This window comes from Amorphotheca resinae (assembly GCF_003019875.1).
Source record: "Amorphotheca resinae ATCC 22711 unplaced genomic scaffold M430scaffold_1, whole genome shotgun sequence".
NCBI classification, from domain to species: Eukaryota; Fungi; Ascomycota; class Leotiomycetes; order Helotiales; family Amorphothecaceae; genus Amorphotheca; species Amorphotheca resinae.
In genome coordinates this window covers 1,445,889-1,465,689 of record NW_020194471.1, presented here as the reverse complement: position 1 = coordinate 1,465,689, position 19,801 = coordinate 1,445,889, and the positions used below count along the sequence as shown (strand labels likewise).

The 19,801-nt window shown below is 51.1% G+C and overlaps 10 protein-coding genes across 10 annotated transcripts; 6 read left to right on the top strand and 4 right to left on the bottom strand.

Moving 5' to 3' along the window:
- Positions 1-1,190: 1,190 nt before the first annotated feature.
- On the bottom strand, positions 1,191-2,482 carry M430DRAFT_155683 (hypothetical protein). The gene is made up of 4 exons (XM_024863280.1): positions 2,340-2,482; positions 2,125-2,283; positions 1,737-1,802; positions 1,191-1,520 (listed from the first exon to the last, which is right to left on the bottom strand). Exons 1-4 carry the CDS (start codon positions 2,379-2,381, stop codon positions 1,326-1,328), a joined length of 462 nt encoding a protein of 153 aa, XP_024725093.1. The 5' UTR covers positions 2,382-2,482; the 3' UTR covers positions 1,191-1,325.
- A 556-nt stretch (positions 2,483-3,038) lies between these two features.
- On the top strand, positions 3,039-3,682 carry M430DRAFT_14836 (hypothetical protein; the record flags this gene model as incomplete). The annotated part of the gene is made up of 2 exons (XM_024863118.1): positions 3,039-3,313; positions 3,481-3,682. The coding sequence occupies 2 exons, from the start codon at positions 3,039-3,041 to the stop codon at positions 3,680-3,682; spliced, it is 477 nt and encodes a 158-aa protein (XP_024725092.1).
- Positions 3,683-4,396: 714 nt separating this feature from the next.
- On the top strand, positions 4,397-5,978 carry M430DRAFT_155675 (hypothetical protein). The gene is made up of 2 exons (XM_024863279.1): positions 4,397-4,480; positions 4,543-5,978. Exon 2 carries the CDS (start codon positions 4,696-4,698, stop codon positions 5,902-5,904), a length of 1,209 nt encoding a protein of 402 aa, XP_024725091.1. The 5' UTR covers positions 4,397-4,480; positions 4,543-4,695; the 3' UTR covers positions 5,905-5,978.
- Positions 5,979-7,076: 1,098 nt separating this feature from the next.
- On the top strand, positions 7,077-8,177 carry M430DRAFT_32253 (hypothetical protein). The gene has a single exon (XM_024866134.1). It carries the CDS (start codon positions 7,146-7,148, stop codon positions 7,995-7,997), a length of 852 nt encoding a protein of 283 aa, XP_024725090.1. The 5' UTR covers positions 7,077-7,145; the 3' UTR covers positions 7,998-8,177.
- A 103-nt stretch (positions 8,178-8,280) lies between these two features.
- On the bottom strand, positions 8,281-8,634 carry M430DRAFT_94289 (hypothetical protein; the record flags this gene model as incomplete). The annotated part of the gene is made up of 2 exons (XM_024869832.1): positions 8,281-8,438; positions 8,538-8,634. 2 exons carry the CDS (start codon positions 8,632-8,634, stop codon positions 8,281-8,283), a joined length of 255 nt encoding a protein of 84 aa, XP_024725089.1.
- Positions 8,635-9,355: 721 nt separating this feature from the next.
- M430DRAFT_46652 (hypothetical protein) lies at positions 9,356-10,066 on the bottom strand (the record flags this gene model as incomplete). The annotated part of the gene is made up of 2 exons (XM_024867864.1): positions 9,356-9,924; positions 9,982-10,066. The coding sequence occupies 2 exons, from the start codon at positions 10,064-10,066 to the stop codon at positions 9,356-9,358; spliced, it is 654 nt and encodes a 217-aa protein (XP_024725088.1).
- A 798-nt stretch (positions 10,067-10,864) lies between these two features.
- On the top strand, positions 10,865-12,488 carry M430DRAFT_155644 (hypothetical protein). The gene is made up of 2 exons (XM_024863278.1): positions 10,865-11,846; positions 11,904-12,488. Exons 1-2 carry the CDS (start codon positions 11,081-11,083, stop codon positions 12,389-12,391), a joined length of 1,254 nt encoding a protein of 417 aa, XP_024725087.1. The 5' UTR covers positions 10,865-11,080; the 3' UTR covers positions 12,392-12,488.
- Positions 12,489-13,203: 715 nt separating this feature from the next.
- Positions 13,204-13,853, top strand: M430DRAFT_93076 (hypothetical protein; the record flags this gene model as incomplete). Its single annotated transcript, XM_024869757.1, has 2 exons — positions 13,204-13,537; positions 13,624-13,853. The coding sequence occupies 2 exons, from the start codon at positions 13,204-13,206 to the stop codon at positions 13,851-13,853; spliced, it is 564 nt and encodes a 187-aa protein (XP_024725086.1).
- Positions 13,854-14,959: 1,106 nt separating this feature from the next.
- M430DRAFT_32250 (hypothetical protein) lies at positions 14,960-16,199 on the top strand. Its single transcript, XM_024866133.1, has one exon. It carries the CDS (start codon positions 15,016-15,018, stop codon positions 15,982-15,984), a length of 969 nt encoding a protein of 322 aa, XP_024725085.1. The 5' UTR covers positions 14,960-15,015; the 3' UTR covers positions 15,985-16,199.
- Positions 16,200-17,301: 1,102 nt separating this feature from the next.
- Positions 17,302-18,463, bottom strand: M430DRAFT_131220 (hypothetical protein). The gene is made up of 2 exons (XM_024862179.1): positions 18,320-18,463; positions 17,302-18,266 (listed from the first exon to the last, which is right to left on the bottom strand). Exons 1-2 carry the CDS (start codon positions 18,320-18,322, stop codon positions 17,442-17,444), a joined length of 828 nt encoding a protein of 275 aa, XP_024725084.1. The 5' UTR covers positions 18,323-18,463; the 3' UTR covers positions 17,302-17,441.
- Positions 18,464-19,801: the final 1,338 nt, after the last annotated feature.

The window sequence follows — 19,801 nt, the reverse complement described above, 5'->3', positions numbered from 1 at the left end:
GCTCCGGGATTAAGAGGTATGGACGGCACATTGTATCTTCGTCAATGATTTGAGACAAGACTTTGATCCTTGAATTAGTATGAGGTTTGCGCTTCCTTGCGATCCTACAATTATTGCACAGGAAATATTAGTGGGTTAGAGCCACAACTTTGAGGGTCACTCCTCCAAAGCTGCATCCACTTCTGACCCGGCCAGACCGAGGCAAGGAGGGAGGCTGAGTAGAGCATAGATTGAGCCAACCTTGAGCGAGAGGTTATGTGGTTAGTACACCAAGTAGTTTCTAGCACACCAAATACCTGTATCTCTATCAGCTCCCCTCGCCCTGAGTTCTAGTCTCTAGAACGCAGCTCTCTGTACTACGTAAGAGCTGCGGTTGAAGCATGAATAGCCGATAGCCTTATACCTAGATCAATGGTTGCGCGGGAGCCTGGTGGTAAGAGGTATTGAGAAGAGATCTAGTCTCAGATTCCCAATTTCTCTATCTACGTAGCGTTAATGAATGATGGAACCACGGTTCTTGACGCCATCTGACTCACTACTGTACTACTATAGAACTAGAAATCCTCTCTCTCTCCTTTCCCTTAACCAAAACTACACTCTGTTCAAGGACCAAGGACATACCCCCCTCTTTGAGCTCTTCTTTTTCTGTCTCAAATTCTTAGTAAATCCTCTGGAATAAGCTCCTATAAAATCCTTCGAGAAAGAAGTCATCGTGTAAATTTCCAGCAAGTGCTTTCTGCTATTTCTATTCAGCCTAAAAGCTATCTACTTAGTGTGTCTAATTCTGTGGCCTACTTTTTTTTCATTTCCTTATTTTCCTTAAAGGAGGGTTGCGAATATTGATCGCTTCGCTCATGAAAAGCCCCTTTTCACCAAGCGAGGTCAGTATTTGTCTACCTACCTACCTACCTTTAGGTATTTGGACTGATGAATTGATATGATGTGTGCAATTCTGGGAGACTCTTTGTTTATTTTATTACTTTTGAGTTTTATTAGACCCCTTTCCTTTTCTCCTTTTCCTCTTTTCGGTTTGTGATGAATCCGCGATATGTCCATCGTCCAGTTTGGAAAAATGAAAATAGGGGCCGAACCAAGGGATTGGCCTGCTCAAACGCCAAACCAGCAGAAGCAGCCCTTGTTTCTGAGTTACGGGGGATTATGATACAGAAGTAAGATGCAATCACTGCGCTGAGCAAGTGTTTCATCCCCCTTCAATTCTCCAGCATAGGAATGTAAGCGTCATGGTTCATGAACGTGCCCAGATCCACGTTCCTCTCATCAACGAGCATTATCATATCGACAGCATCGGCCTTCATCACTGTCCTTTATACAACTGAGCGACTGATTTTGCGTCTTGAAATGGCGCGGCCAATAAAGACACCAAGGACACCGGTAACGACAATGAAGACTACGCAGAAGACGACGATGACACCTGCTTCGTGGCTGGCCCAGTTGCTTCGTTTAGAGATATGATGGATGGCTTCGGGATCTGGAGGGAGGGAAATGACTGCCATTTCGGACTATGCCATTGCGAATTAGCATGTATTCTCGTTCATATCAGGTCCTTGGTTTGAACTTCGAGCTGTTTTAGAAGTTGATAAAGCACATGTCTCTGGTCTCGCGCTCATGATATATAAAGCCTCCCATTGTAATCTCCGGCTTCGTTTTATCGTAGTTCTCAAATCGGGCAGGGTCGTGGAGCGGCTCCAAGAATGTCGAAGATCTCAGCTTCTTACCTTTGTATCTGTCTGAACGGATGGGAGTAACGAGCTCAGTTGATATGAAGGGTTCTGCAAGATGGTCTATCGACATTATCAGCTTGGACTTCAGACATTCCATCAACAAGCAGGCGGTTAGGGGCACTGGATGAAGAATTGAACGCGAAATGCAACGACACGGTATCAAAACAACAATAACCGCATGCAGAATTGAAACCAAATTTAGAGTTCCTTTTCCAGATGGTACTGAGGAAGCTCTAGTTTCCCATTGCTCCTGTTGATTCAGAGGTGGGTGGCCAAGCAGGAGAACCCGAGGTTTCAGTGCCCGCGCCATAACTTCCCCGTCCTCGACTCCTCGCAGTTCGATAATTCCATTGTGGAGAGAAAGAAATCAAGGGGTACATACCTGTGCTTCTTCGCAGGGGGGTTTAAGAAACGATTGGATGCTACTGCAGTAGCAGTGATGGTGGGGTACAATGGGACAATGGTTGGTTGAAAGACGGATCGAACTCGAGTCTCGAGATGGACACTGTGGGGAGACTGGAAGGGGCCAGGCTGGGTGAGGCTTACCTTCCAAGTTAGTATCGAGACGTCAATCTGGCTCTTTGTGTGACAACAAACCCCCTCTATACTATACAATTCTCGCTTATCATGATTGATCATGGGGTTTGGGCATTTCTATATCTTCAGTCGTTTTATCTTGACTCTTCTGATTCTATTTTGATATTATTCTCTTTTGTTTCAGGGGAATAACGTAAACCTTTCCAGCACTATCAATAACCATGGTGGCCTGGATCGACGCTCGAGGCAGGTAAGCGTGGAGTAGGGAAGGATAGAGCATTGCAGGGCAGTACTCACACAAGGTATGTGGTCTGGGCACGGTATTGGATACTGTACCAAGGAGAAAGGGCCTCGGAGCGGGAGGTATAGTCTGTCATATGTCATGTCATATAAGTTCGTAACTGATATACCTTACCTAGGTAGGCACTTTATAGAAACAAGTCGCATGTGACGGCGTGTCTTCCATTCAGAAGAAGTCCATGAACCCTTGGGCGAAGGAAGCTCAAGCTCTGCCAAAATCCACCTATATAAGAGATGCATCGATTACTCTGCTTGGTGTACTTCATCACAGCTATAGCAACGCCCAGAGCCAGCCCCTTTTGATACAGTCACGTGTCAGATTATCAGAAAAGGCAGGCGTCCAAGGGTCACAACTGATGCAGATCTGATGTTCCAGACGCTGGTCTCCTCGGTCTCTCCTGCAACCTCTTTCACCCCGTACGACGATCCTCCAGGCTCCAGCTCTCCACGTCGACCATCATGATCTGGGAGTTCAGAGAGCAGGCGTCTGCACGTGTATTGCTTGACTCGTCTACGGCGGAAAGATCGAAGACCCCTAGATGCCGCTGTCTACACCGCCTGCGCGTTCTTCCGGGATCTTCGAGACCTGCCAAGCTGCATCGCTGCAACTACTGGACCACGAGGAACTCCACCTGGACCCCTTCATCCGTATACAGGAATTATCGGCGGGTTCGAACGATCGCGTCGAATTCCCTTCCCTCGGGTGCAGAAAAGCATACGTCTAGCTCCCTGTGGTACAGTAGTACTGTACGTAGTGTCGTTATCGCTATCGACTCAACATGTATTACTTACAGGATCGTGCATGAAGATACCGACGACTCGTGCATGTTCCCTTTGTCCTTGGAATACACATGAGAGATAAGGAGAGCCAAGCCTCAACTTCGCTGCTAACGCTCCTCAGGCTGCGATTGCTGGAAATGGCCGTATCTGTCCTTGATCTTGAAGCTCACGATCATCTTTTGACCAGAGTTCAAAGCAGACCTGCAGCAGATAACTTCTTGAAAGCTCGAGGACAGCACTCTCCCAGCGTAGGAGCATATGAAATCCCATTGCAGGATATCGGTGCCCTAACGAGTAACGAGTTTTTGAACGAGCTTCTTTGAGCCTTGCACCTTGGACAACAAGAAAGAAAACAGAAGACTTGACGTTCGGAATAAGTAGAAAGGACGCAATCCTCTAAGGCTCTACAGAACTGGCTCCCGACCCGACGCGACGATGATTATCCGTGCCGAGGGGCCCCGCTGATAGGCCGATATGCGGATAAAGGGAGGCGGATCGGCGGATAAACATATAAACATGCGACTCAAAACATGCGAAGGCTGAGGTGCTGACATAAGCAACTGCACGCAAGAGTGCCAACAGGGACCAGATGGCGTGCTGGGCGCAAAACAGCCGGATCAGGACAAGCGCCGTCCCAAAGATCTGCCCCTCCTCCCACAATGTATAACGTATAACGTATGGCCATGAACCGCCTACGTCCGACAGTCCGACAGCCCGAGCAGACCGACGTCCTCAACCCCATCCTTCGATTCGAGCCCTCCCTTCTGGCCCCTGCCATGATCCATGATCCATGATCCATGATCCATGATATATGATACTCCGTAAGCCGTACCGAGTAAGCCTCCGGAGTTAATCGAGAACACGGCGCAATCTGCTACAAAGACGGTCCGCGCCCTTCCATATTCTGGCCCATCTTCCTCTCCCCCGGATTATACAGAAAACGAACTCCAGTTTGCTATGCATGGCGTCTGCCAGCAGCCCTTTCAGGATGATCCGTAAACGCAGATCGACTCTTCGTTCTCTTTGAAGCTGGTTGTCTCCGCGCTTCGTGAAGATTCCCTTTCCGCCTGAGGATCCCACTTAAGACTTGACGCGCGCGGGAGAGGATATAGAATCCTTTGGTCAGTTCAAATGCATATTTCAATCCGAACGGATTGGCGTAAACTCTAGCTAACTCTTCCAGACATCTCCAATATATTGCGCACCGTCCCAGGACCGCATTGTGGTTATCGTCGTGCTCAGCGGATAACTGCAAATTGCAATATACACATATACCTTCGGTGTATATACCTTCGTATTCACTTCGTGATAATATAATACCAATACCCTTCTCACAATGGCGCTGGATCACCATCCTATTCAGAACAGCGAGGTCTACCTCCTGAATGCCTCGCACGCCCCATCAATGCCGCCGCCTTCCCCTCCTTCTCCGGCAACACCAGATGAGCGCGAATGCTCCCCACTGGACAATTTGGGGTCCATGACACCCCTTGAAATCCAGGGCTCCGCTCCGTCTTTCAAGCAGCGACTGTCCAATGCGGTCCACGTCCTGGGAACCGAAGCGACAGCCCTCTCCTGCCTGACCCGTTTATACGATACCGATCCAATCGCCCAAGAGGGCTTCAATTCAGCTGTCGAAGCAATCACCAGATTCGAGGGTGACAAGGGCAAACTCGTCATCTCAGGTGTTGGCAAGAGTGGGCATATTGCCAAGAAATTAGTCGCGACGATGAACAGCCTCAAGATTCACGCAACGTTCCTGCATCCAACTGAAGCACTTCACGGCGATCTCGGAAAAGTAGGAAAATACGACACGATCCTGCTTATTACCTTCTCGGGCAAGACGCCTGAGCTTCTTTCCCTTCTACCACATTTCGATGCCTCTCTACCACTTATCGTCATGACATCTCACACTCACCCCTCGACCTGTGAGATCGTCAAGCACCGCCCTGATGCCATTCTTCTCCCCGCACCGATCCACAAATCTGAAACCGATTCTTTTGGGTTCTCAGCACCTACCACCTCTACAACGATGGCGCTCGCTCTGGGAGACGCTCTGGCTGTCGTGATCTCCAACGAGCTACACATCAACGTCGCCGCCGTCTTTTCGCAGAATCACCCCGGGGGCGCAATTGGGGCCGCTTTCAAAGGGCCTCAGAAGGTATCCGACCTCTGCATACGATTTTCCGAAATCCCGGAAACTGATAAGGGTCTCATGACTGGGGCGCATATCCTAATGTCAGCCTATCGATCGGAAACGGGCTGGGTCAGACATGGACAGGATGTAGTGGTGCCGCCTCGCCGCATCAAGAGACTGCAGCCGGATAATATGGACGAGCCGGCGCCGCAAATCCAGGGCTTAATGGTGCCGAGGAAAGAGTGGATTGAGATCCCGGCCGAGACGGCACTGACGACTGCGAGGGAGTGGGTGAAGAGCATGCGACGAAATTCGCAGGGCGTTAAATATGGCGATGATGCTATCTTGGTGGTCATGGATGACGATGAAATCTCCGGTGTCATGGAGATTGGGCAGCTGATGGCCTGATGGGCGTCGGCATAGTATTTGGGCGGTTCATGTCTGGGCGTTGGATAAGGGTTAGGGTAAATCCCACCTCACTGACTTGGGTGGAATTCTGTAGTTTCATTTGTTTCCTCAGGGTATTAGATCTCACATGTCCGGCGGCAGGTTTACTCATATTTGAGGTGAACGGCCGGTCATTAATATCAGGGTTAGGCGCGCAGCGAAGGGGATAATCCTCCCTTCGAATCTCACACCTCTACCATTTCCATGATTACCCCATCCAGTGATAACCTTGAATATGCCAAAACCCTAGCTTCCTATCTTCGATAGCCCAACCCCAGAATTCCTATTGACCGCCGTTTCCGGACCCGCTCGTCATCTCACGAGTCACTCCACATTTCCAAGCCCATCAGTAAGTACATTGCCAAGAAATGTCAGCGTCCATGTATTACCTATCACGTGATCATGGAATAATGTCTCGAACTTTCCCTCGCCAGCTTGATCCTGGCCACTCATCATCCCATGCCTCAGCACGTTCCGCCTCGCTACTTCATTTGTCAAAGGAAGGCCTGTGAGCGTTCCAAGGGGCTGGTATTGTGGCGTCTGTTCGAGTATAGGGCGAGTGTTGTGGTTTGGGAAGGATGAGCACCTTACTTGAGGGTTTCAGGCGAGATAGAATCCACGCCGGGGGATTGTTAAGGCTGGCCATTGAGCAGGTGGAGTTTTGCTGAATCCAGATAAGTACCTGAAGTTTCTCGTCTCTCAACTTCTTTCTTTTGGGAATCTGTCTCTGACCCTACGCTGCTCTCAATCAAGACTTGATTTACCAGTCTTTGAAAAAACGTTTCCCATACTCTCCACCGGTTTGCTTTGTTTCCTGTGTTCTAGAAGGTTGAGATGAGACTCCTCATCACTTTCCATTCTCCTCCATCTTTGTGTTTTCTGTTATAGCCCGTCTCCAACTCGCGAGTGCGATCTGGATATAAGTGGGGTCAACATTCAATTCAACGAATCTAAATCTCCAATCCTCATACGGAATCATTGGACACAGGATTCGGGTCCTTAGACGACTGTTGGAACGGCCCGTCGGATCTACAACCATGTATACAAAGCTTTGGGACCAAGACGATACCACCGAGGTGTGGCAACGTTGACGTCATGTCACTCAAACGCACAGCCTCAAGCCTCCTCTACATATTCCTCCCATCGAGTCTCAATATCATCACCACTAGCATATAACAGAGATGAATCGGCAAAACAACACAATGCAAGCAGCCGACCCGTTTGAACCCCCTCCATCATACGATGAGGTGGTCTCCGGTCCATCCGCTTCGGGTTCAAACACATTACAAGTCCCTCCCGAGACAGGAAATAGGGATTCCCCACTCACCCGTCGCCCAACGGAAGACGAGACCCGCGAGCTGCCTCCCGGATGGATGCGTCTATATGATTCCAAAGAGAAGCATCATTACTTCGTCGACACCACCACCAACCCCCCTCGCTCCACCTGGAACCATCCCTACGAGGACGAGGAGTATCTGAACTCCCTCTCGCCACCCGAGCGTGCGCGCATCCAAAAGATCTACCGCGCAACCACCGACACCGCCGTCATCGCTGAGGGCAGCACCAGCTCAGAGCGTCGTCCCACGCCTCCTCCGCGGCCACACACGACGGGGGAAGCCAAAGGGGCGCGCAAACTGGGGCGGCGCATGAAAGACGCCTTGACGAACTCGACGCACGAAGAGCGCGAGGCGCGGCGGCGCGAGCGCGCAGAGCAGGAACGCCGCGCCTACGAGATGCAGCGCAGATTCCGCATCGCTTTGACGAAGGCGATGGAAACGGGCGTGCCGCAGTTCCTGGGCAAGGACTCGGACGGCAAGGAGGTCTATGTCGAGCCCCCGTATGGGCCGGGTGGCCAGCAGTACGCACCACGGGGATATGCAGGCGGGGCGTACGGGTACAATCCCTATGCGCAGGGCCCGTATACGAATCCCAACGCGAGATTTTTGAGGCCGCAGCAGCCCAATAACCTCGACTACGCTGGATATGGCCCTATTTTTGCAGCTCCGCTGTTGGGCTTGGGAGCGGGGATGTTGCTTGGGGGATTGATGTTGTAGTCATCTCTAGTGCATGTATCTCTCTTCTGGATTGGAGTTCTAGCGTGGGTTTCTGGGTTATTGGACAGATGGATAGGATGGCATCCAAATAAATCGGCTTGGGAAGTCTACGGCAGGAAGGATCAGGCGGCGTTTCATCAGCACTTCTTCTGTATTGTATATATCCCAATTTGCTTCACCACATATATAATATTCGCACATCACATATCATCTAGCCATCTAGCTCATCTAGCCATCTAGCCATCTAGCCATCTAAGCCTTCCCAATCTCCAATCTCCCCTCTTCACAGCTTCGCCTTCTCAGCAACACTCCCCACCCTCAATTTCCCCCCATACTTCTTCAACACGCCCTCATTATGATATTTCCAAAACTGTTTCGTAGCATCCTTGCCCGCAACGCGTTTCAAGATCTTCGCTCCGCCGGGATGTTCATCGACGAAATCTATTTTCCCCTTCTCATCAGCCTCTCTCCTCTAACTCTAAAATTTAACCATGAATCATGAATGAGAGAATGAAAAAAGAGGGGGGAGGGGGAAGGTACTTGTGACATCGTAAACTCCATCGTCGATTATGATGTAGAGACCCGAAGACGCATCTTTGTGTGTCGCGACGTCGGCGGGGGTGAATGTTTTGGACATTTTTTTTGGCTTCGTCTTCTTGCTTCTTGCTTCTTTAGGTTTTCGTCCTTCCTTCACTTTCCTAGGTAACTCAAATCGCCAATCCCAATTCGCAAGCACCTCTTCCCTATCAAAATCTATCCCTCCAAACTCCAGTTGCAACCAACAAAAGAATCGTGCGAGCCGTTCGATAGCCCTAGAGACGATAGATACTAGGATATGCCGATCTGATCTGGTATGGAAATGCTTGTGGGTGGTAACAAGGCGGGGGTGATGAATGAATGAATGGATTCTTATATACAGTAGGTAGGGAGGGATGTGGTTAACCCCAGGTTCTCGGATATCAGTATGCCGAGGTTCAAGAAATGTCAGCGGGAAATTGGGGGGTGCTGATTGGTTGATTGATAGGGGGAGGGGAGGGGTTGCGTCATGTGGGGTGGCGTCATGTGATGAGGGGCACGTGATGATAGGTAGTCCCCTGAGGAGAGGAGGGCAATTGGGGATGGGATGGGAAGGAGAAAGGTATAGCTGCTTTGGGAAAGGGATGAAGGTTGAAAATAGATGGAGAGAGAGATGAACAATGGGATAGGGTCGTAAGTAAGTTGAGCTGTGCTTGCATCTACCATAATCTAGAATCTTGCTTTCGCAATGCTATGCATCCAAAACTCCAGCGCCAGCGCCGTACTCCACACCCATGAATATGCCAAGCTAGATATACAAGACCACCCTCTCCTCTCTCTCATCATCGGATCCCAAAGAAACCGCCGTAATTCCCTAATGCGCTTTGAAACTCCTGATTATATGCCAACATGGCCGCGCAATCGCTCTCGCTCCTCGCCTCTTCAGCCTTGGGAAGCCATTCCGTGATCCTGCTCACGCGGTTCTCATTCGACGGGTGCGTCGACAGCCACTCGGGGATCTTATTCTTGTCCGCGGCTTCCATGCGCTTCCAGACGCCGACGGCCGCGCGCGGATCGTAGCAGCTCCGCGCCATCATCATCAAGCCGATGTAGTCCGCCTCGCTCTCCTGGATCCTGGACGCGGGCCGCAAGATTCCGAGATCGAGGAGGTACGTCCCGAGGAGCCGGCCCAGACCGTATGTGAACCCAGAATAGTCGAGGATAAGGAAGACGATCTGGAGAGGGCCCATCATGTACGCGGCGCGGCTCATCTGCTCGGCCTGGTGCCGCGCGAGGTTGTGTGCGATCTCGTGGCCCAGGACAGTCGCCAGCCCGTCCTCCGTTCTGGTGATCGGTAAGAGACCGCTGAAGACGAAGACCTTGCCGCCGGGGATGACGAATGCGTTTGCTTCTATATCACAGGTCAGCTCATATTCATTTCTTCATCGACGCGGGTTCCGCAACGTACCATTGGATTCGATTACGTGGACCTCCCAGTCGACATGTTCCAGACCACTCGCCGGTATCAAGCGCTTCATGACCCGGTTCACCATTCGGACGCGGGGGTCCCAGGACGGCAGGATGGCTCGCCCTGCTTCTTGCATCACCATGTTATATAGGACGCGGCCCTGCTCCTCCACTGACGCATCGCTGTAGCACATGAACCTTTTCCGCCCTGACACCGGCACTTCCTCGAGATGTGTGAAGTAAAAGATGACTGCGGAGCCGGCAGCGATTATAACCACGGTTTTGGTTGAACGGCTGGTGGCGGCGTTCCGGACGGCCTCGACGGTGATGAGCGGTTTGGCTCGGCGAGCCTCTTCAGGGTCGTAGCGTGTGTAGATTTTCTTTTCCGGGCGGCCGCGAGGCGGGAGTATCTTGTCCGGACGGCGGGGTGGGGGAGGTGGTGGAGGGAAGCCAGATTCGAAGCGGCGGGAGATGGAAGAGGGTTTTTGTCGTGGGAAGGGTTGTCGTAGGCATCTTGAGGTTGTTGGCGTGCGAGGGAGAGAAGGCAGAGATCGGAGGACATTTCGAGAGAACATTTTGATGGGTGGATGGAAAGGTGCTGCCGCCTCCCAGAGAGGGGGATGGCAATATGCGATGACACTGTATGCAAGGTGGGTATATGTGTGTATTTATAGGTAAAGAACGAAGTATATTAGCCTCTCTGGTGTTGGTGTTGATCAAAGTCCTAAATTCTAAGTTCTCAGCCTCTCCTGTGTACGTAAGGTTCCGAGGCAGCCTTGTCGGCGCTATGGATCCCGCCCGTCCACTGACGTATGAATTGCCCCGCCAAGGCAATGCAGAATAATCCCTCGAATAATGGAAAATGAAAATGAATTGAAACGAAACTAGGGGTATTTATATCATATTGATAAGACTAAGTTTACTATCTTGGCATTTCGAATCCTCCTTCTCTTTGGTCGCTCTAGAACAAATCACTCAAGCACGCTACCCATCAAGGTGCTGGCTGTGACATCCCTCTTCAACATAAGAACCCCTCCAAATCCTCTTCCCCCCCACAAACCCTCAACACCTCTCAGACTCTCACCGTCCCGCCAGCCAAGATGATGGAGGCAGCAGCAAGTGCAGCGAACGCCGTTCGCAGTCTCTTCCAAGACACTACCCCTCTGAAAGCAAAATGGCAAAGAATCGACTTCCCACCACTGCCCCGCTCCTCGCACTCCCTCTCTGTCGTCGCCGGACGAGCCTACATCTTCGGTGGGGAGATCAACCCACGCGAGCCCATTGACAACGACATGCATATCGTCGCTCTTCCATCGAGTCGTGACGTCTCAGCCTCCGATTACCATTCCGTCCCCGCCAAACCAGAAGTCGCTGGTGGTGAAGTGCCCCAGAAGAGAGTCGGACATACCGCGGCAGTTATCGGGGAGCGGATATTCGTCTTTGGCGGTAGGGGAGGGAAGGACATGAAGCCATTGGAAGAGAACGGACGAGTGTGGATCTACAATACGCGGACTGATACCTGGACCTTTCTCGACCCGATGCCAGGAACTCCATATCCCGTTGCGCGATCCTACCACACGAGTGTCGCACTGGAGAAGCCCGAGCCGTCAAATGCAAAGGAGGCAAGCGGGGTTGTAGAGGGGGCACAGGCAGACGGGGAGGCGAACGGGCATGGCACCTTGTTTATACATGCGGGGTGCCCGGCGGCGGGGAGGACGAATGATCTTTGGGGTTTTGACGTCAGGAGTCGGACATGGAAGGAATATCCCTCTGCGCCTGGAAAACCGAGAGGGGGTACCTCAATCGCGGTCTCGAAGCACAGGCTCTATAGATATGGGGGATTCAATGGGCAGGGAGAAGAGGGTGGCAAGCTCGATATTCTGGAACTTGGCCTGGCGACGTTTAGTGACAAGAGTGGTGCAGGCGAAATGACGCTTACGGCAAAAGGGGAGTGGCATAGTCTTGACTTCACGGAGGAGAATATGGTGTGCCCAGGGAATAGGAGTGTGGCTGGCTTGCAATCTATCAGCACGGGAGCGGGGAGGGAGTACCTGGTCCTAATGCTGGGCGAGCGGGATCCAAGTAGCCAAGGTCATAACGGAGCAGGCAAGTTCTGGGGCGACGTTTGGGCATTCCAATGTCCACCACAGGGCATGACGGCTGCCTCGTTCATAGATGCGGCGTGGCAGGCTATGGGGAAAGAGACGGGCGAGGGTCTATGGAGTCGGCTAGAGGTTGCCAATGCTGAGGGAGCCGAGGGTCAGGATGTGAAAAAGCTTGGTCCTGGGGAGAGAGGATGGTTCGCAAGTTCGGGTATGGGAGACCTGGATGTCAGTGGCATCGTTCTCTCGGGAGGCCTGAATGGAAACAATGAAAGACAAGATGATATGTGGGTCTTAAGAATTGAATGAGCAATGAGCCAGATCTGGAAGAATAGGAGGAACGACAATGTGCTTTTTCGATAAGCTTCAAAATATAAGCATGCACGAGAAAGTGGAGTTTATGTTGCACATCGCACCACTACATGCTGCTCTGGGTACCTTAGGGTATCTTAAGGTTAAGGAGGTAGGTGAGGTAAGGTAAGGTACCTGGTATGTCAACGGAATGTTCATCTCGGCGGGTCATGCTTATATACGCGTGACTGGGGGTTTTGTTGCACATCGCAATCGTGCTAATCTCCAGAGTGTTGAACGTTGCTTTCTACAGCAGTGGGATTGTCCATCACGTGCGAATGCACTCGTGACTCCAGCACCGCGTACTCTGGGAGATTGAGTTTTGTTGCACATCGCACCAGCAACATGCTCAATGCTGATTTCCACAGTGTGTCCAAATAGGCTATTGTTATGCGAGCACCTCAAAGTGATAAAGAGCCACCTACTCTATATCGTCCGGGGCTCGTATAACACTTTCACAGGTGCCCAATTATCATTGCCCTCAAAATAAGGACCCTTCGACAGATCGGCACTCGCCTATCTACGGGGTAAACTGGATCTCGGCCGAGTCTCTCCATTCCATTCCCCTCCACTCTTCTCTCCGCTCCCACTCATCCTCAAATCTGTAAATTACCAACGCCGAACCTGCATCGCCTCTCTCCAGCTATACCTCACATCTTGACATGGCCTACTGAAGAGAGCTTTGCAGGTAACGGCTCCCTCGCCTTCTGCTACCCCTTACTAACGATCCAGCACTCACTACTCACTCACCATCTAGCACTCCACGAATCATGTCTGCCGAAGCAGCCCTGACTGCCAGCGCCGCGCAGTCCATTGCGCCCTCGCTCTTCCCCCCTCGCAAGACGCCCACTCCCGCCCAGATCGCGCGCGCCATCGAAGCCTGCCTCGCAGTCCAGCGCCGCGCCGTGTCCTTTGGCAAGCGGCCCTTCGCCGCCGTGCTCCTCGGACCCGACAACGAGACCGTCCTGTTGACGCACCAGAGCGTCGACCAGGTTAATCACGCTGAGAGTTCGCTGGCGCGCCTCGCGTACCTGCAATACCCTAAGGAGTTCCTGTGGACGTGCACGTTGGTCAGTACGTGGGAACCATGCGCTATGTGTTCTGGTGGGTTTTTTCTTTTTTGGGTTCTCCTTATCCGGAGTCTGTGAAAGGGATATATAAGGATAGAGGCTCATGAAAGTGGGTTCTAGCGACGATTTATTGGGCGCATATCGGGAGGGTCATCTACGCGGCGACTAATGAACAGTTGGCGCGGCTGACGGGGCCGGGGAATAAAGAGAACTTCACGATGAAGTGGCATACAAGGGATGTGCTGGAGGGTCAGCAGAAGGATATCGAGATTATTGGGCCGGTAGAGGGGATGGACAGGGTAGTGGTGGAGGAGAGTGACGTATATTGGAAGGGGACAAGGAAGGTTTAAGATAAAGGGGGTTGGAGGGATGCTTTGTTTGGGGAGGGAGGGGGGTGGTTTAATATCCAGAGAAGAGTGGAGGTAGGTTATAGGGTGATAGCAATTTACAGGATGAATGCCGTGAGCAGCATCTAAGATTGAGTGAAGAGTGGACGCTGCGAAGTGGTTGGTTGCGAGCATAGCGAACAGTGACTCTTGTGCCATCATAGAGGCGTAGCCAAGAGTCATTCTTAACCATCTCAGATATATGAGCCATTGTGCATGGTTCTGTTCTTTTGAGGCGCGGTTGAATTTCAAGTCGAGGCATTCATTCACCTTCTTATTCCGGGTCCATAAGAAATCCGGCGAGCTTAATGCGATTAGGGCGCTCTCTCAACCCTGCTGCAAATCCTCGGTCTTGACTCACTGTCGTTGCAGTTAATTGGTCTACGGTCTACCACGCCTCTGTATATGCTGCCCATGGTAGCGAAGATATATAACATATATAAATGCCAAGTCCCATCTCAAGTGAGAGGGCAGTCTCTCCCCTGCTTTACATCCTGTTAATCATCAGTCAATCATGCCGGAAAGCGATTCCCCTCTTGAAGTTCAGGTAACCGCGTCTACGCAAATCTTCCCAGATCCAAGTCCCGAAGAGCCAATTACGGCTCCTCTCTCCATTGTCGATTGTACTGTTTCTTACTTCGCCCGTTGTGCCGGAATCTGGCTCTATGACCCTCCTGCAAGCCCAGAGTCAACTCTTTCAATACCCCACCTTCAAGTTGCCCTCTCCAAGACTTTGAACTCTTACCGCCCATGGACTGGACGTCTCTCTTATGTGGTACCAAAGCAGAACGAAGGCCATACCAAGCGTTACCGTCGCGTTCAAGTCACGTATAATGCTCCCACTGATTTGGGCGTCACCTTTGTCACGGCCACATCTCCGAAGACCCTTTCGGATTTCCTTCCCAGCCCCGAGGAGCGGAGAACAGCCCTCAAGCTTTGGGATGGTTTGCAATTTCCCTCGGAAGGGCTCCTCCCTCAAACTCGAATGGCGCTCTCGAGTGGAAAGCCTCCACCGGATGCTCCTAATTTGATTATACAAATCACCACATTTGCTTGCGGCAGCACCTCGATAGGCATTGCGATTACACACGGGCTATCAGATGCCCAATCAATGTGTACTTTTCTGATGGACTGGGCCTCCATCAGCCGTGCTCTTCACTCATCTGCACCACTGCCATCTCCGTCTCCCCTTTTTGATCCACATCGTCTAGATGCCGCTGCAGCAGGGGATATCGACGCTGAATTTCCAGATCCAGCCCTCATTGAACAAGCTCGCAAGCTGCCCCTCCATCGGTTCGATTGGTATAAAGAAGTGCCCAACCAGCCATGGCCAGTCCACACGCCTGAAGATTTTGATCACACTACCCTCCTAAGTCCCAGCGACCCTATCCCCTGGGAAGACTGGGACACGAAAGCTCCCGTAGCCCATCGCGTCCTGCATTTCAGCGCCGCCGAAATCCAACACATCCACAACCTCGCCCAACCCTCCTCCACCGATCCCCAAGTCTCCAAGCACGACGCCCTGCTAGCGCACATCTGGACGCGCATCAACCTCGCCCGCCAACTCCCCGCTTCAACTACCACCTATCTAAATCTGACATTCGGTCTCCGTCCCCGTCTTTCCCTCCCGCAGAACTTCCTCGGTAGTCCCATCATGATCACCGCCATCCCCACCATTCTCTCCTCCTCCTCCTCCTCCTCCCCGCCCCCGCTCTTCCAAACCGCAAGCACCATCCGCACACATCTGCAAGCCTTCACGCGGAGCGCCATCGCCGCCGTGCTCCACGACGCGGCCTACGAAGTCTCCCCGCAACGCCTGTGGCGCGCTTTTCTGGGCCGCAAACATGTCTTGCAGACGACGTGGGTCGGTGCTGGTGCGACGGAGGTGCACTTTATAGGCGGTTCGGCGAGCCCTAAATTAAGATTTGTAAAGCCGGAGATGGGGGGTGATGGGTTGGTTCTGGTTATTGAAGGGCTGGGGGAGAATGAAGGGCATTGGACGGCTAATGGGGCGGATGTGATGGTGTATTTGGAGAAGGGGGCTATGGAAAGGTTGGAAAGTGATGAGGGATTGTGGGGTGGGGGGGTTGTATAGTTAGTTGGGAAAGTGTTTTCTTTCTTTTTTCTGGTGCTGAATAGAGAATTACTTTTGTATCTGTATATCTAGAGCTTTAGATGTAGATAGGCTGCGCAGAAACCCATGGGTCCCCACCAAATGGGTTGGGTACCCACCCCATGGGGTGGGTTATAGTATATAGGACCCAACCCATGGGTCCCCAAATAAATCCACGACCCAACCCATGGGTACAGTGTATCCTAAGGTATCTACATCATGTAGATACCTTGTTCATCCAGCCAACTACTTATTCTCCTTCCCGAAGCACCTTGTATTAATTACCCCCCCCCCCCCCCCCAACCCAATCTTCCAAATCCCTCCCTTCCCCACAACTTTCATACCTACACAAGAAGTCTAGAACAACCCCACCTCCCAATCATTGTCTTTCCTAACTCCTTTCCAATATCCTACTATTCACTAATACAGTAATACTAACAATAAGAATATATTTCAGTAACAGATTTCCGCTGTCAAATTTAGGATGGAAAGTCGTTGTCAATCCCTTTTTTCTTTTTCTTTTTCTTTTTCTTTTATGACGAGGGGAAAATTCACTTAAGAGCTTAGGTTTAGAGTGAGATAGGGGAGTCGAGCGGGGTGCGAATTTGTCATGTGTTCCTTGCTTATATCATGTATATAGTAACATCTGGTAGCTTCATCAATCCACAGACACGACATAAAACGATCAAGGGTTGATTGACACTTAACAGAAATCCAGGCAGCAGTAGTTATTAGAGGAAAACAGGGCGTAGTTAGTCTCAGTCTGTGATAGCTTGAAAGGGGCGAGATGGCTCGACATTATGGCTGATAGGAAGGCTGGAGAGCATGAAAAGATCGTTCTAAAGCTCCAGGTTTGGCTTTACCCTCTACCGCTATTCGATCCGCCCGTCCTTCATACTGCGCAGATGAAGTGAGCTAGAAGAGGTGAGATAGGTAGAAGAAGATTAAGTAAGAGAATGAAGATGGCCTGGTTCTGAACCGCTGACTTGGCAATATTTCCTTTTTTTTCTTTGGGAACAGGAAGTGATGGGAGGTGCTTGGGAAGTTGGGATGGGCTTCCTTTTTATATTGGATTAGGAAATGGGGTTCTGAAAGAGGGGTTCAGGGAGAAGTCTAACTTATTTGATTTATTCACTAGGGATTTTGGGTTCAGGGAGTATGTAGGTGTGTATTTATGTTTTCCGGGGCTTTAGGGGAGGGAATTGTTGAGTTGATATGAGCAGTAGTGGGTTCTTTTCTATTATATGAAGGTGCCTTTTCTTTCAAAAAGAAAGTTGTCTTATCTCATAGATAGTCAAGCTCGCTATTAACATCTTGTCTTCCTGTAGTAAGGTTATGTGATCAAGTCTATTTGAGTGAAGAGTCGCTAAGTATCACGAGATCTAGTATTTCAGGGGGGGCATGCCCACATCTTCCATTCCATTCACACACCATCTCAATCACTCCAACGGCACAACACTATACGAAATCCTACTAATCCCCTTCGATCTCTTAATCTTACTAACCACTATCTTCCCCACCCCCCCAGAATCCAGGACATGCGTACCTCCGCACGGATAAGCACCGACCCCTTCAATCTCGACCGCTCTCGCCTTCTCCCCCTCGGGAATCACGAAGCCTTCTAGAACCGCCTTGCATTTCTCTCTCAACTCCGGCTCATCCCACCAATGCAATTTAATCTTCAACTTCCTATCCACCAGCTCATCCGTTTTCGCCTGGATCGCTTCTAGATGCTTCCCATCAATGGTGCCGCGGAATTCTACGTACGCTGCTTCGGGATAATGCTGTGCTTTCGTATCCACCACGTCTGGGATCTGCGCTGAGAGCTCGTGCACCGCGACGCCGATGATGTGTCCCGCGGTGTGCAGCCGCGAATACAGATCGCGTTTCTGCCCGTCGATCACCTGCTTTACCATCTCACCGGTGGCAAAGGTCGTTGAAGATGGAGAGGGAGAGAAGGTCCCGAGATGCAACGTGCGTTTCTGAGGCCCGTTCCGCACGCTCAGAACTTGGAAGCTCGCACCCCCCGGAACAAGCGATTCCATAAAACCGACATCGCTGGGCTGCCCGCCGCCTTGGGGGTAGAAAATGGTGGAGCTAGTTACGACGATGTAGGCGCTGGCTGCGGCTGAGAGGTGCTGTTTGAAGAGCGCTTGCTCGGCGGCGGGGAGGGCGTTGAAGGGTTGCACGGAGAGAACTTGGGTACTAAGTTCACGAAGCTGGCCTTCATGTTGATAAATGGGTTTGGTGCCTTGGGGGACTTCCTGTCATGGTGTTAGTGGGAGGTCACGTTGACTCTTTAAAGAGGTTTGTTTACCATGGTCAAGACTCAAGACTCAAGAGTGGGGATGCAGAGGGAAATTGGCTTGCGCTGGTTTATTTGCAAGGTCCAGAGAAGGGAGCAAAAATAGAAGCTTAAACTTATGAATAAAGGAACAGAGAAGGAAATGCATATTCCGACGTATATAGTCACGTTGAATGTCATGGAAAGGGCGTAGGTGAAGAGGGAGGCGGGGCTCACTTCGCTAATTTATCCATTCAGGGAAATGTCGTTTAGCTCGCCTAATCTCGGGGGATTATAGGGGTAACATTGCTAGATACAGGGCGGCTGTTGAGTAAAGCATGAGTCTTCAGGCCCTGATCTACCAAACCATTCTTCCCTACTTTGCAATTTCAGGGCTAGGCTAGGAATGTATATATTTCAACCTGCTTCTCTCTTCCGGACAAACTATCAGTAATGAAGATCTATATTCATCCACTGACTGACATGTTGTAACTAGACTAGCCACTAAACTCAAACATGTCGATATCCACCAGCATTGGTTGAGGCAGGAGGTCTGTTCTTTAAAGGTATCCAAATACGGTAAATATTCGTCGACTCGTATCCCACGACGTATCCAGCAAAGGCCTTTGGATCTAGTTTATCGAGTCTGGCCCTATTCTTGTTCAGCGCGTACGTCTTACAGCCGTAGGCGCGTAGGTGGCTCGATTTGGGCTTCAGCCTCTCGTTTTCACCCTGTTTATTAGGTAGGCGGCTGTTCTACTAGCTTCAGGCCACAGGTTCTCTAGTAGTCTACCTTCAGTTTGTAGGGCTATTCCCCTTTGAAGGATCACCCCCCTAGATCGCTCAGCTGGCCCGTTTTGTTGTGGAGTTCGTGGCGCTGATCTCTCGACTAGGATACCCTCTTCGTTTACCCACTCATCGAAATCACCTCTTAAGAGACGTTTCGCCGTCTACTCGAATAATCTTCATTTTGAACCCCCACTGCCTATATACCATACGAGCAAAGTGGCGAAGAACGCCGGGGGCTTCCTGTTTCGATTCCATGGTATATGCGAAGTTCATTCGGGTTAAATCATCAAGGATATGGAGGATATAACGCTCGCCTGTATCCGCTGTTCGAAAGGGGATGAGATCTACGTGGATTCGACCGAATAGGGTAGTGGCCCTGTCTGCCGGCACTCGTGATATTCGTTGCCTAGCGTTGGATAATTGACAGGTTTCACACGGGGCTATAGGATACCGATCCGTATCGACGATTTTGACGAGCTCTTTTGTGGCGTGGGTTAACGATAGCAGGCGTCTGGCCGGGTGACGATAGTGGCGCTTGCTCTTTAGGTCCGGATTCAGTGGCTAGAGGCTCTGTTCGATCGTTTAAATCGTTCGATGCGTTCGATGCGTTCGATGCGTTCGATGCGTTCGATGCGTTCGATGCGTTTAAATCGTTCGATGCGTTCGATGCGTTTAAATCGTTCGATGCGTTCGATGCGTTCGATTCGTTCGATTCGGCGTCTGGCG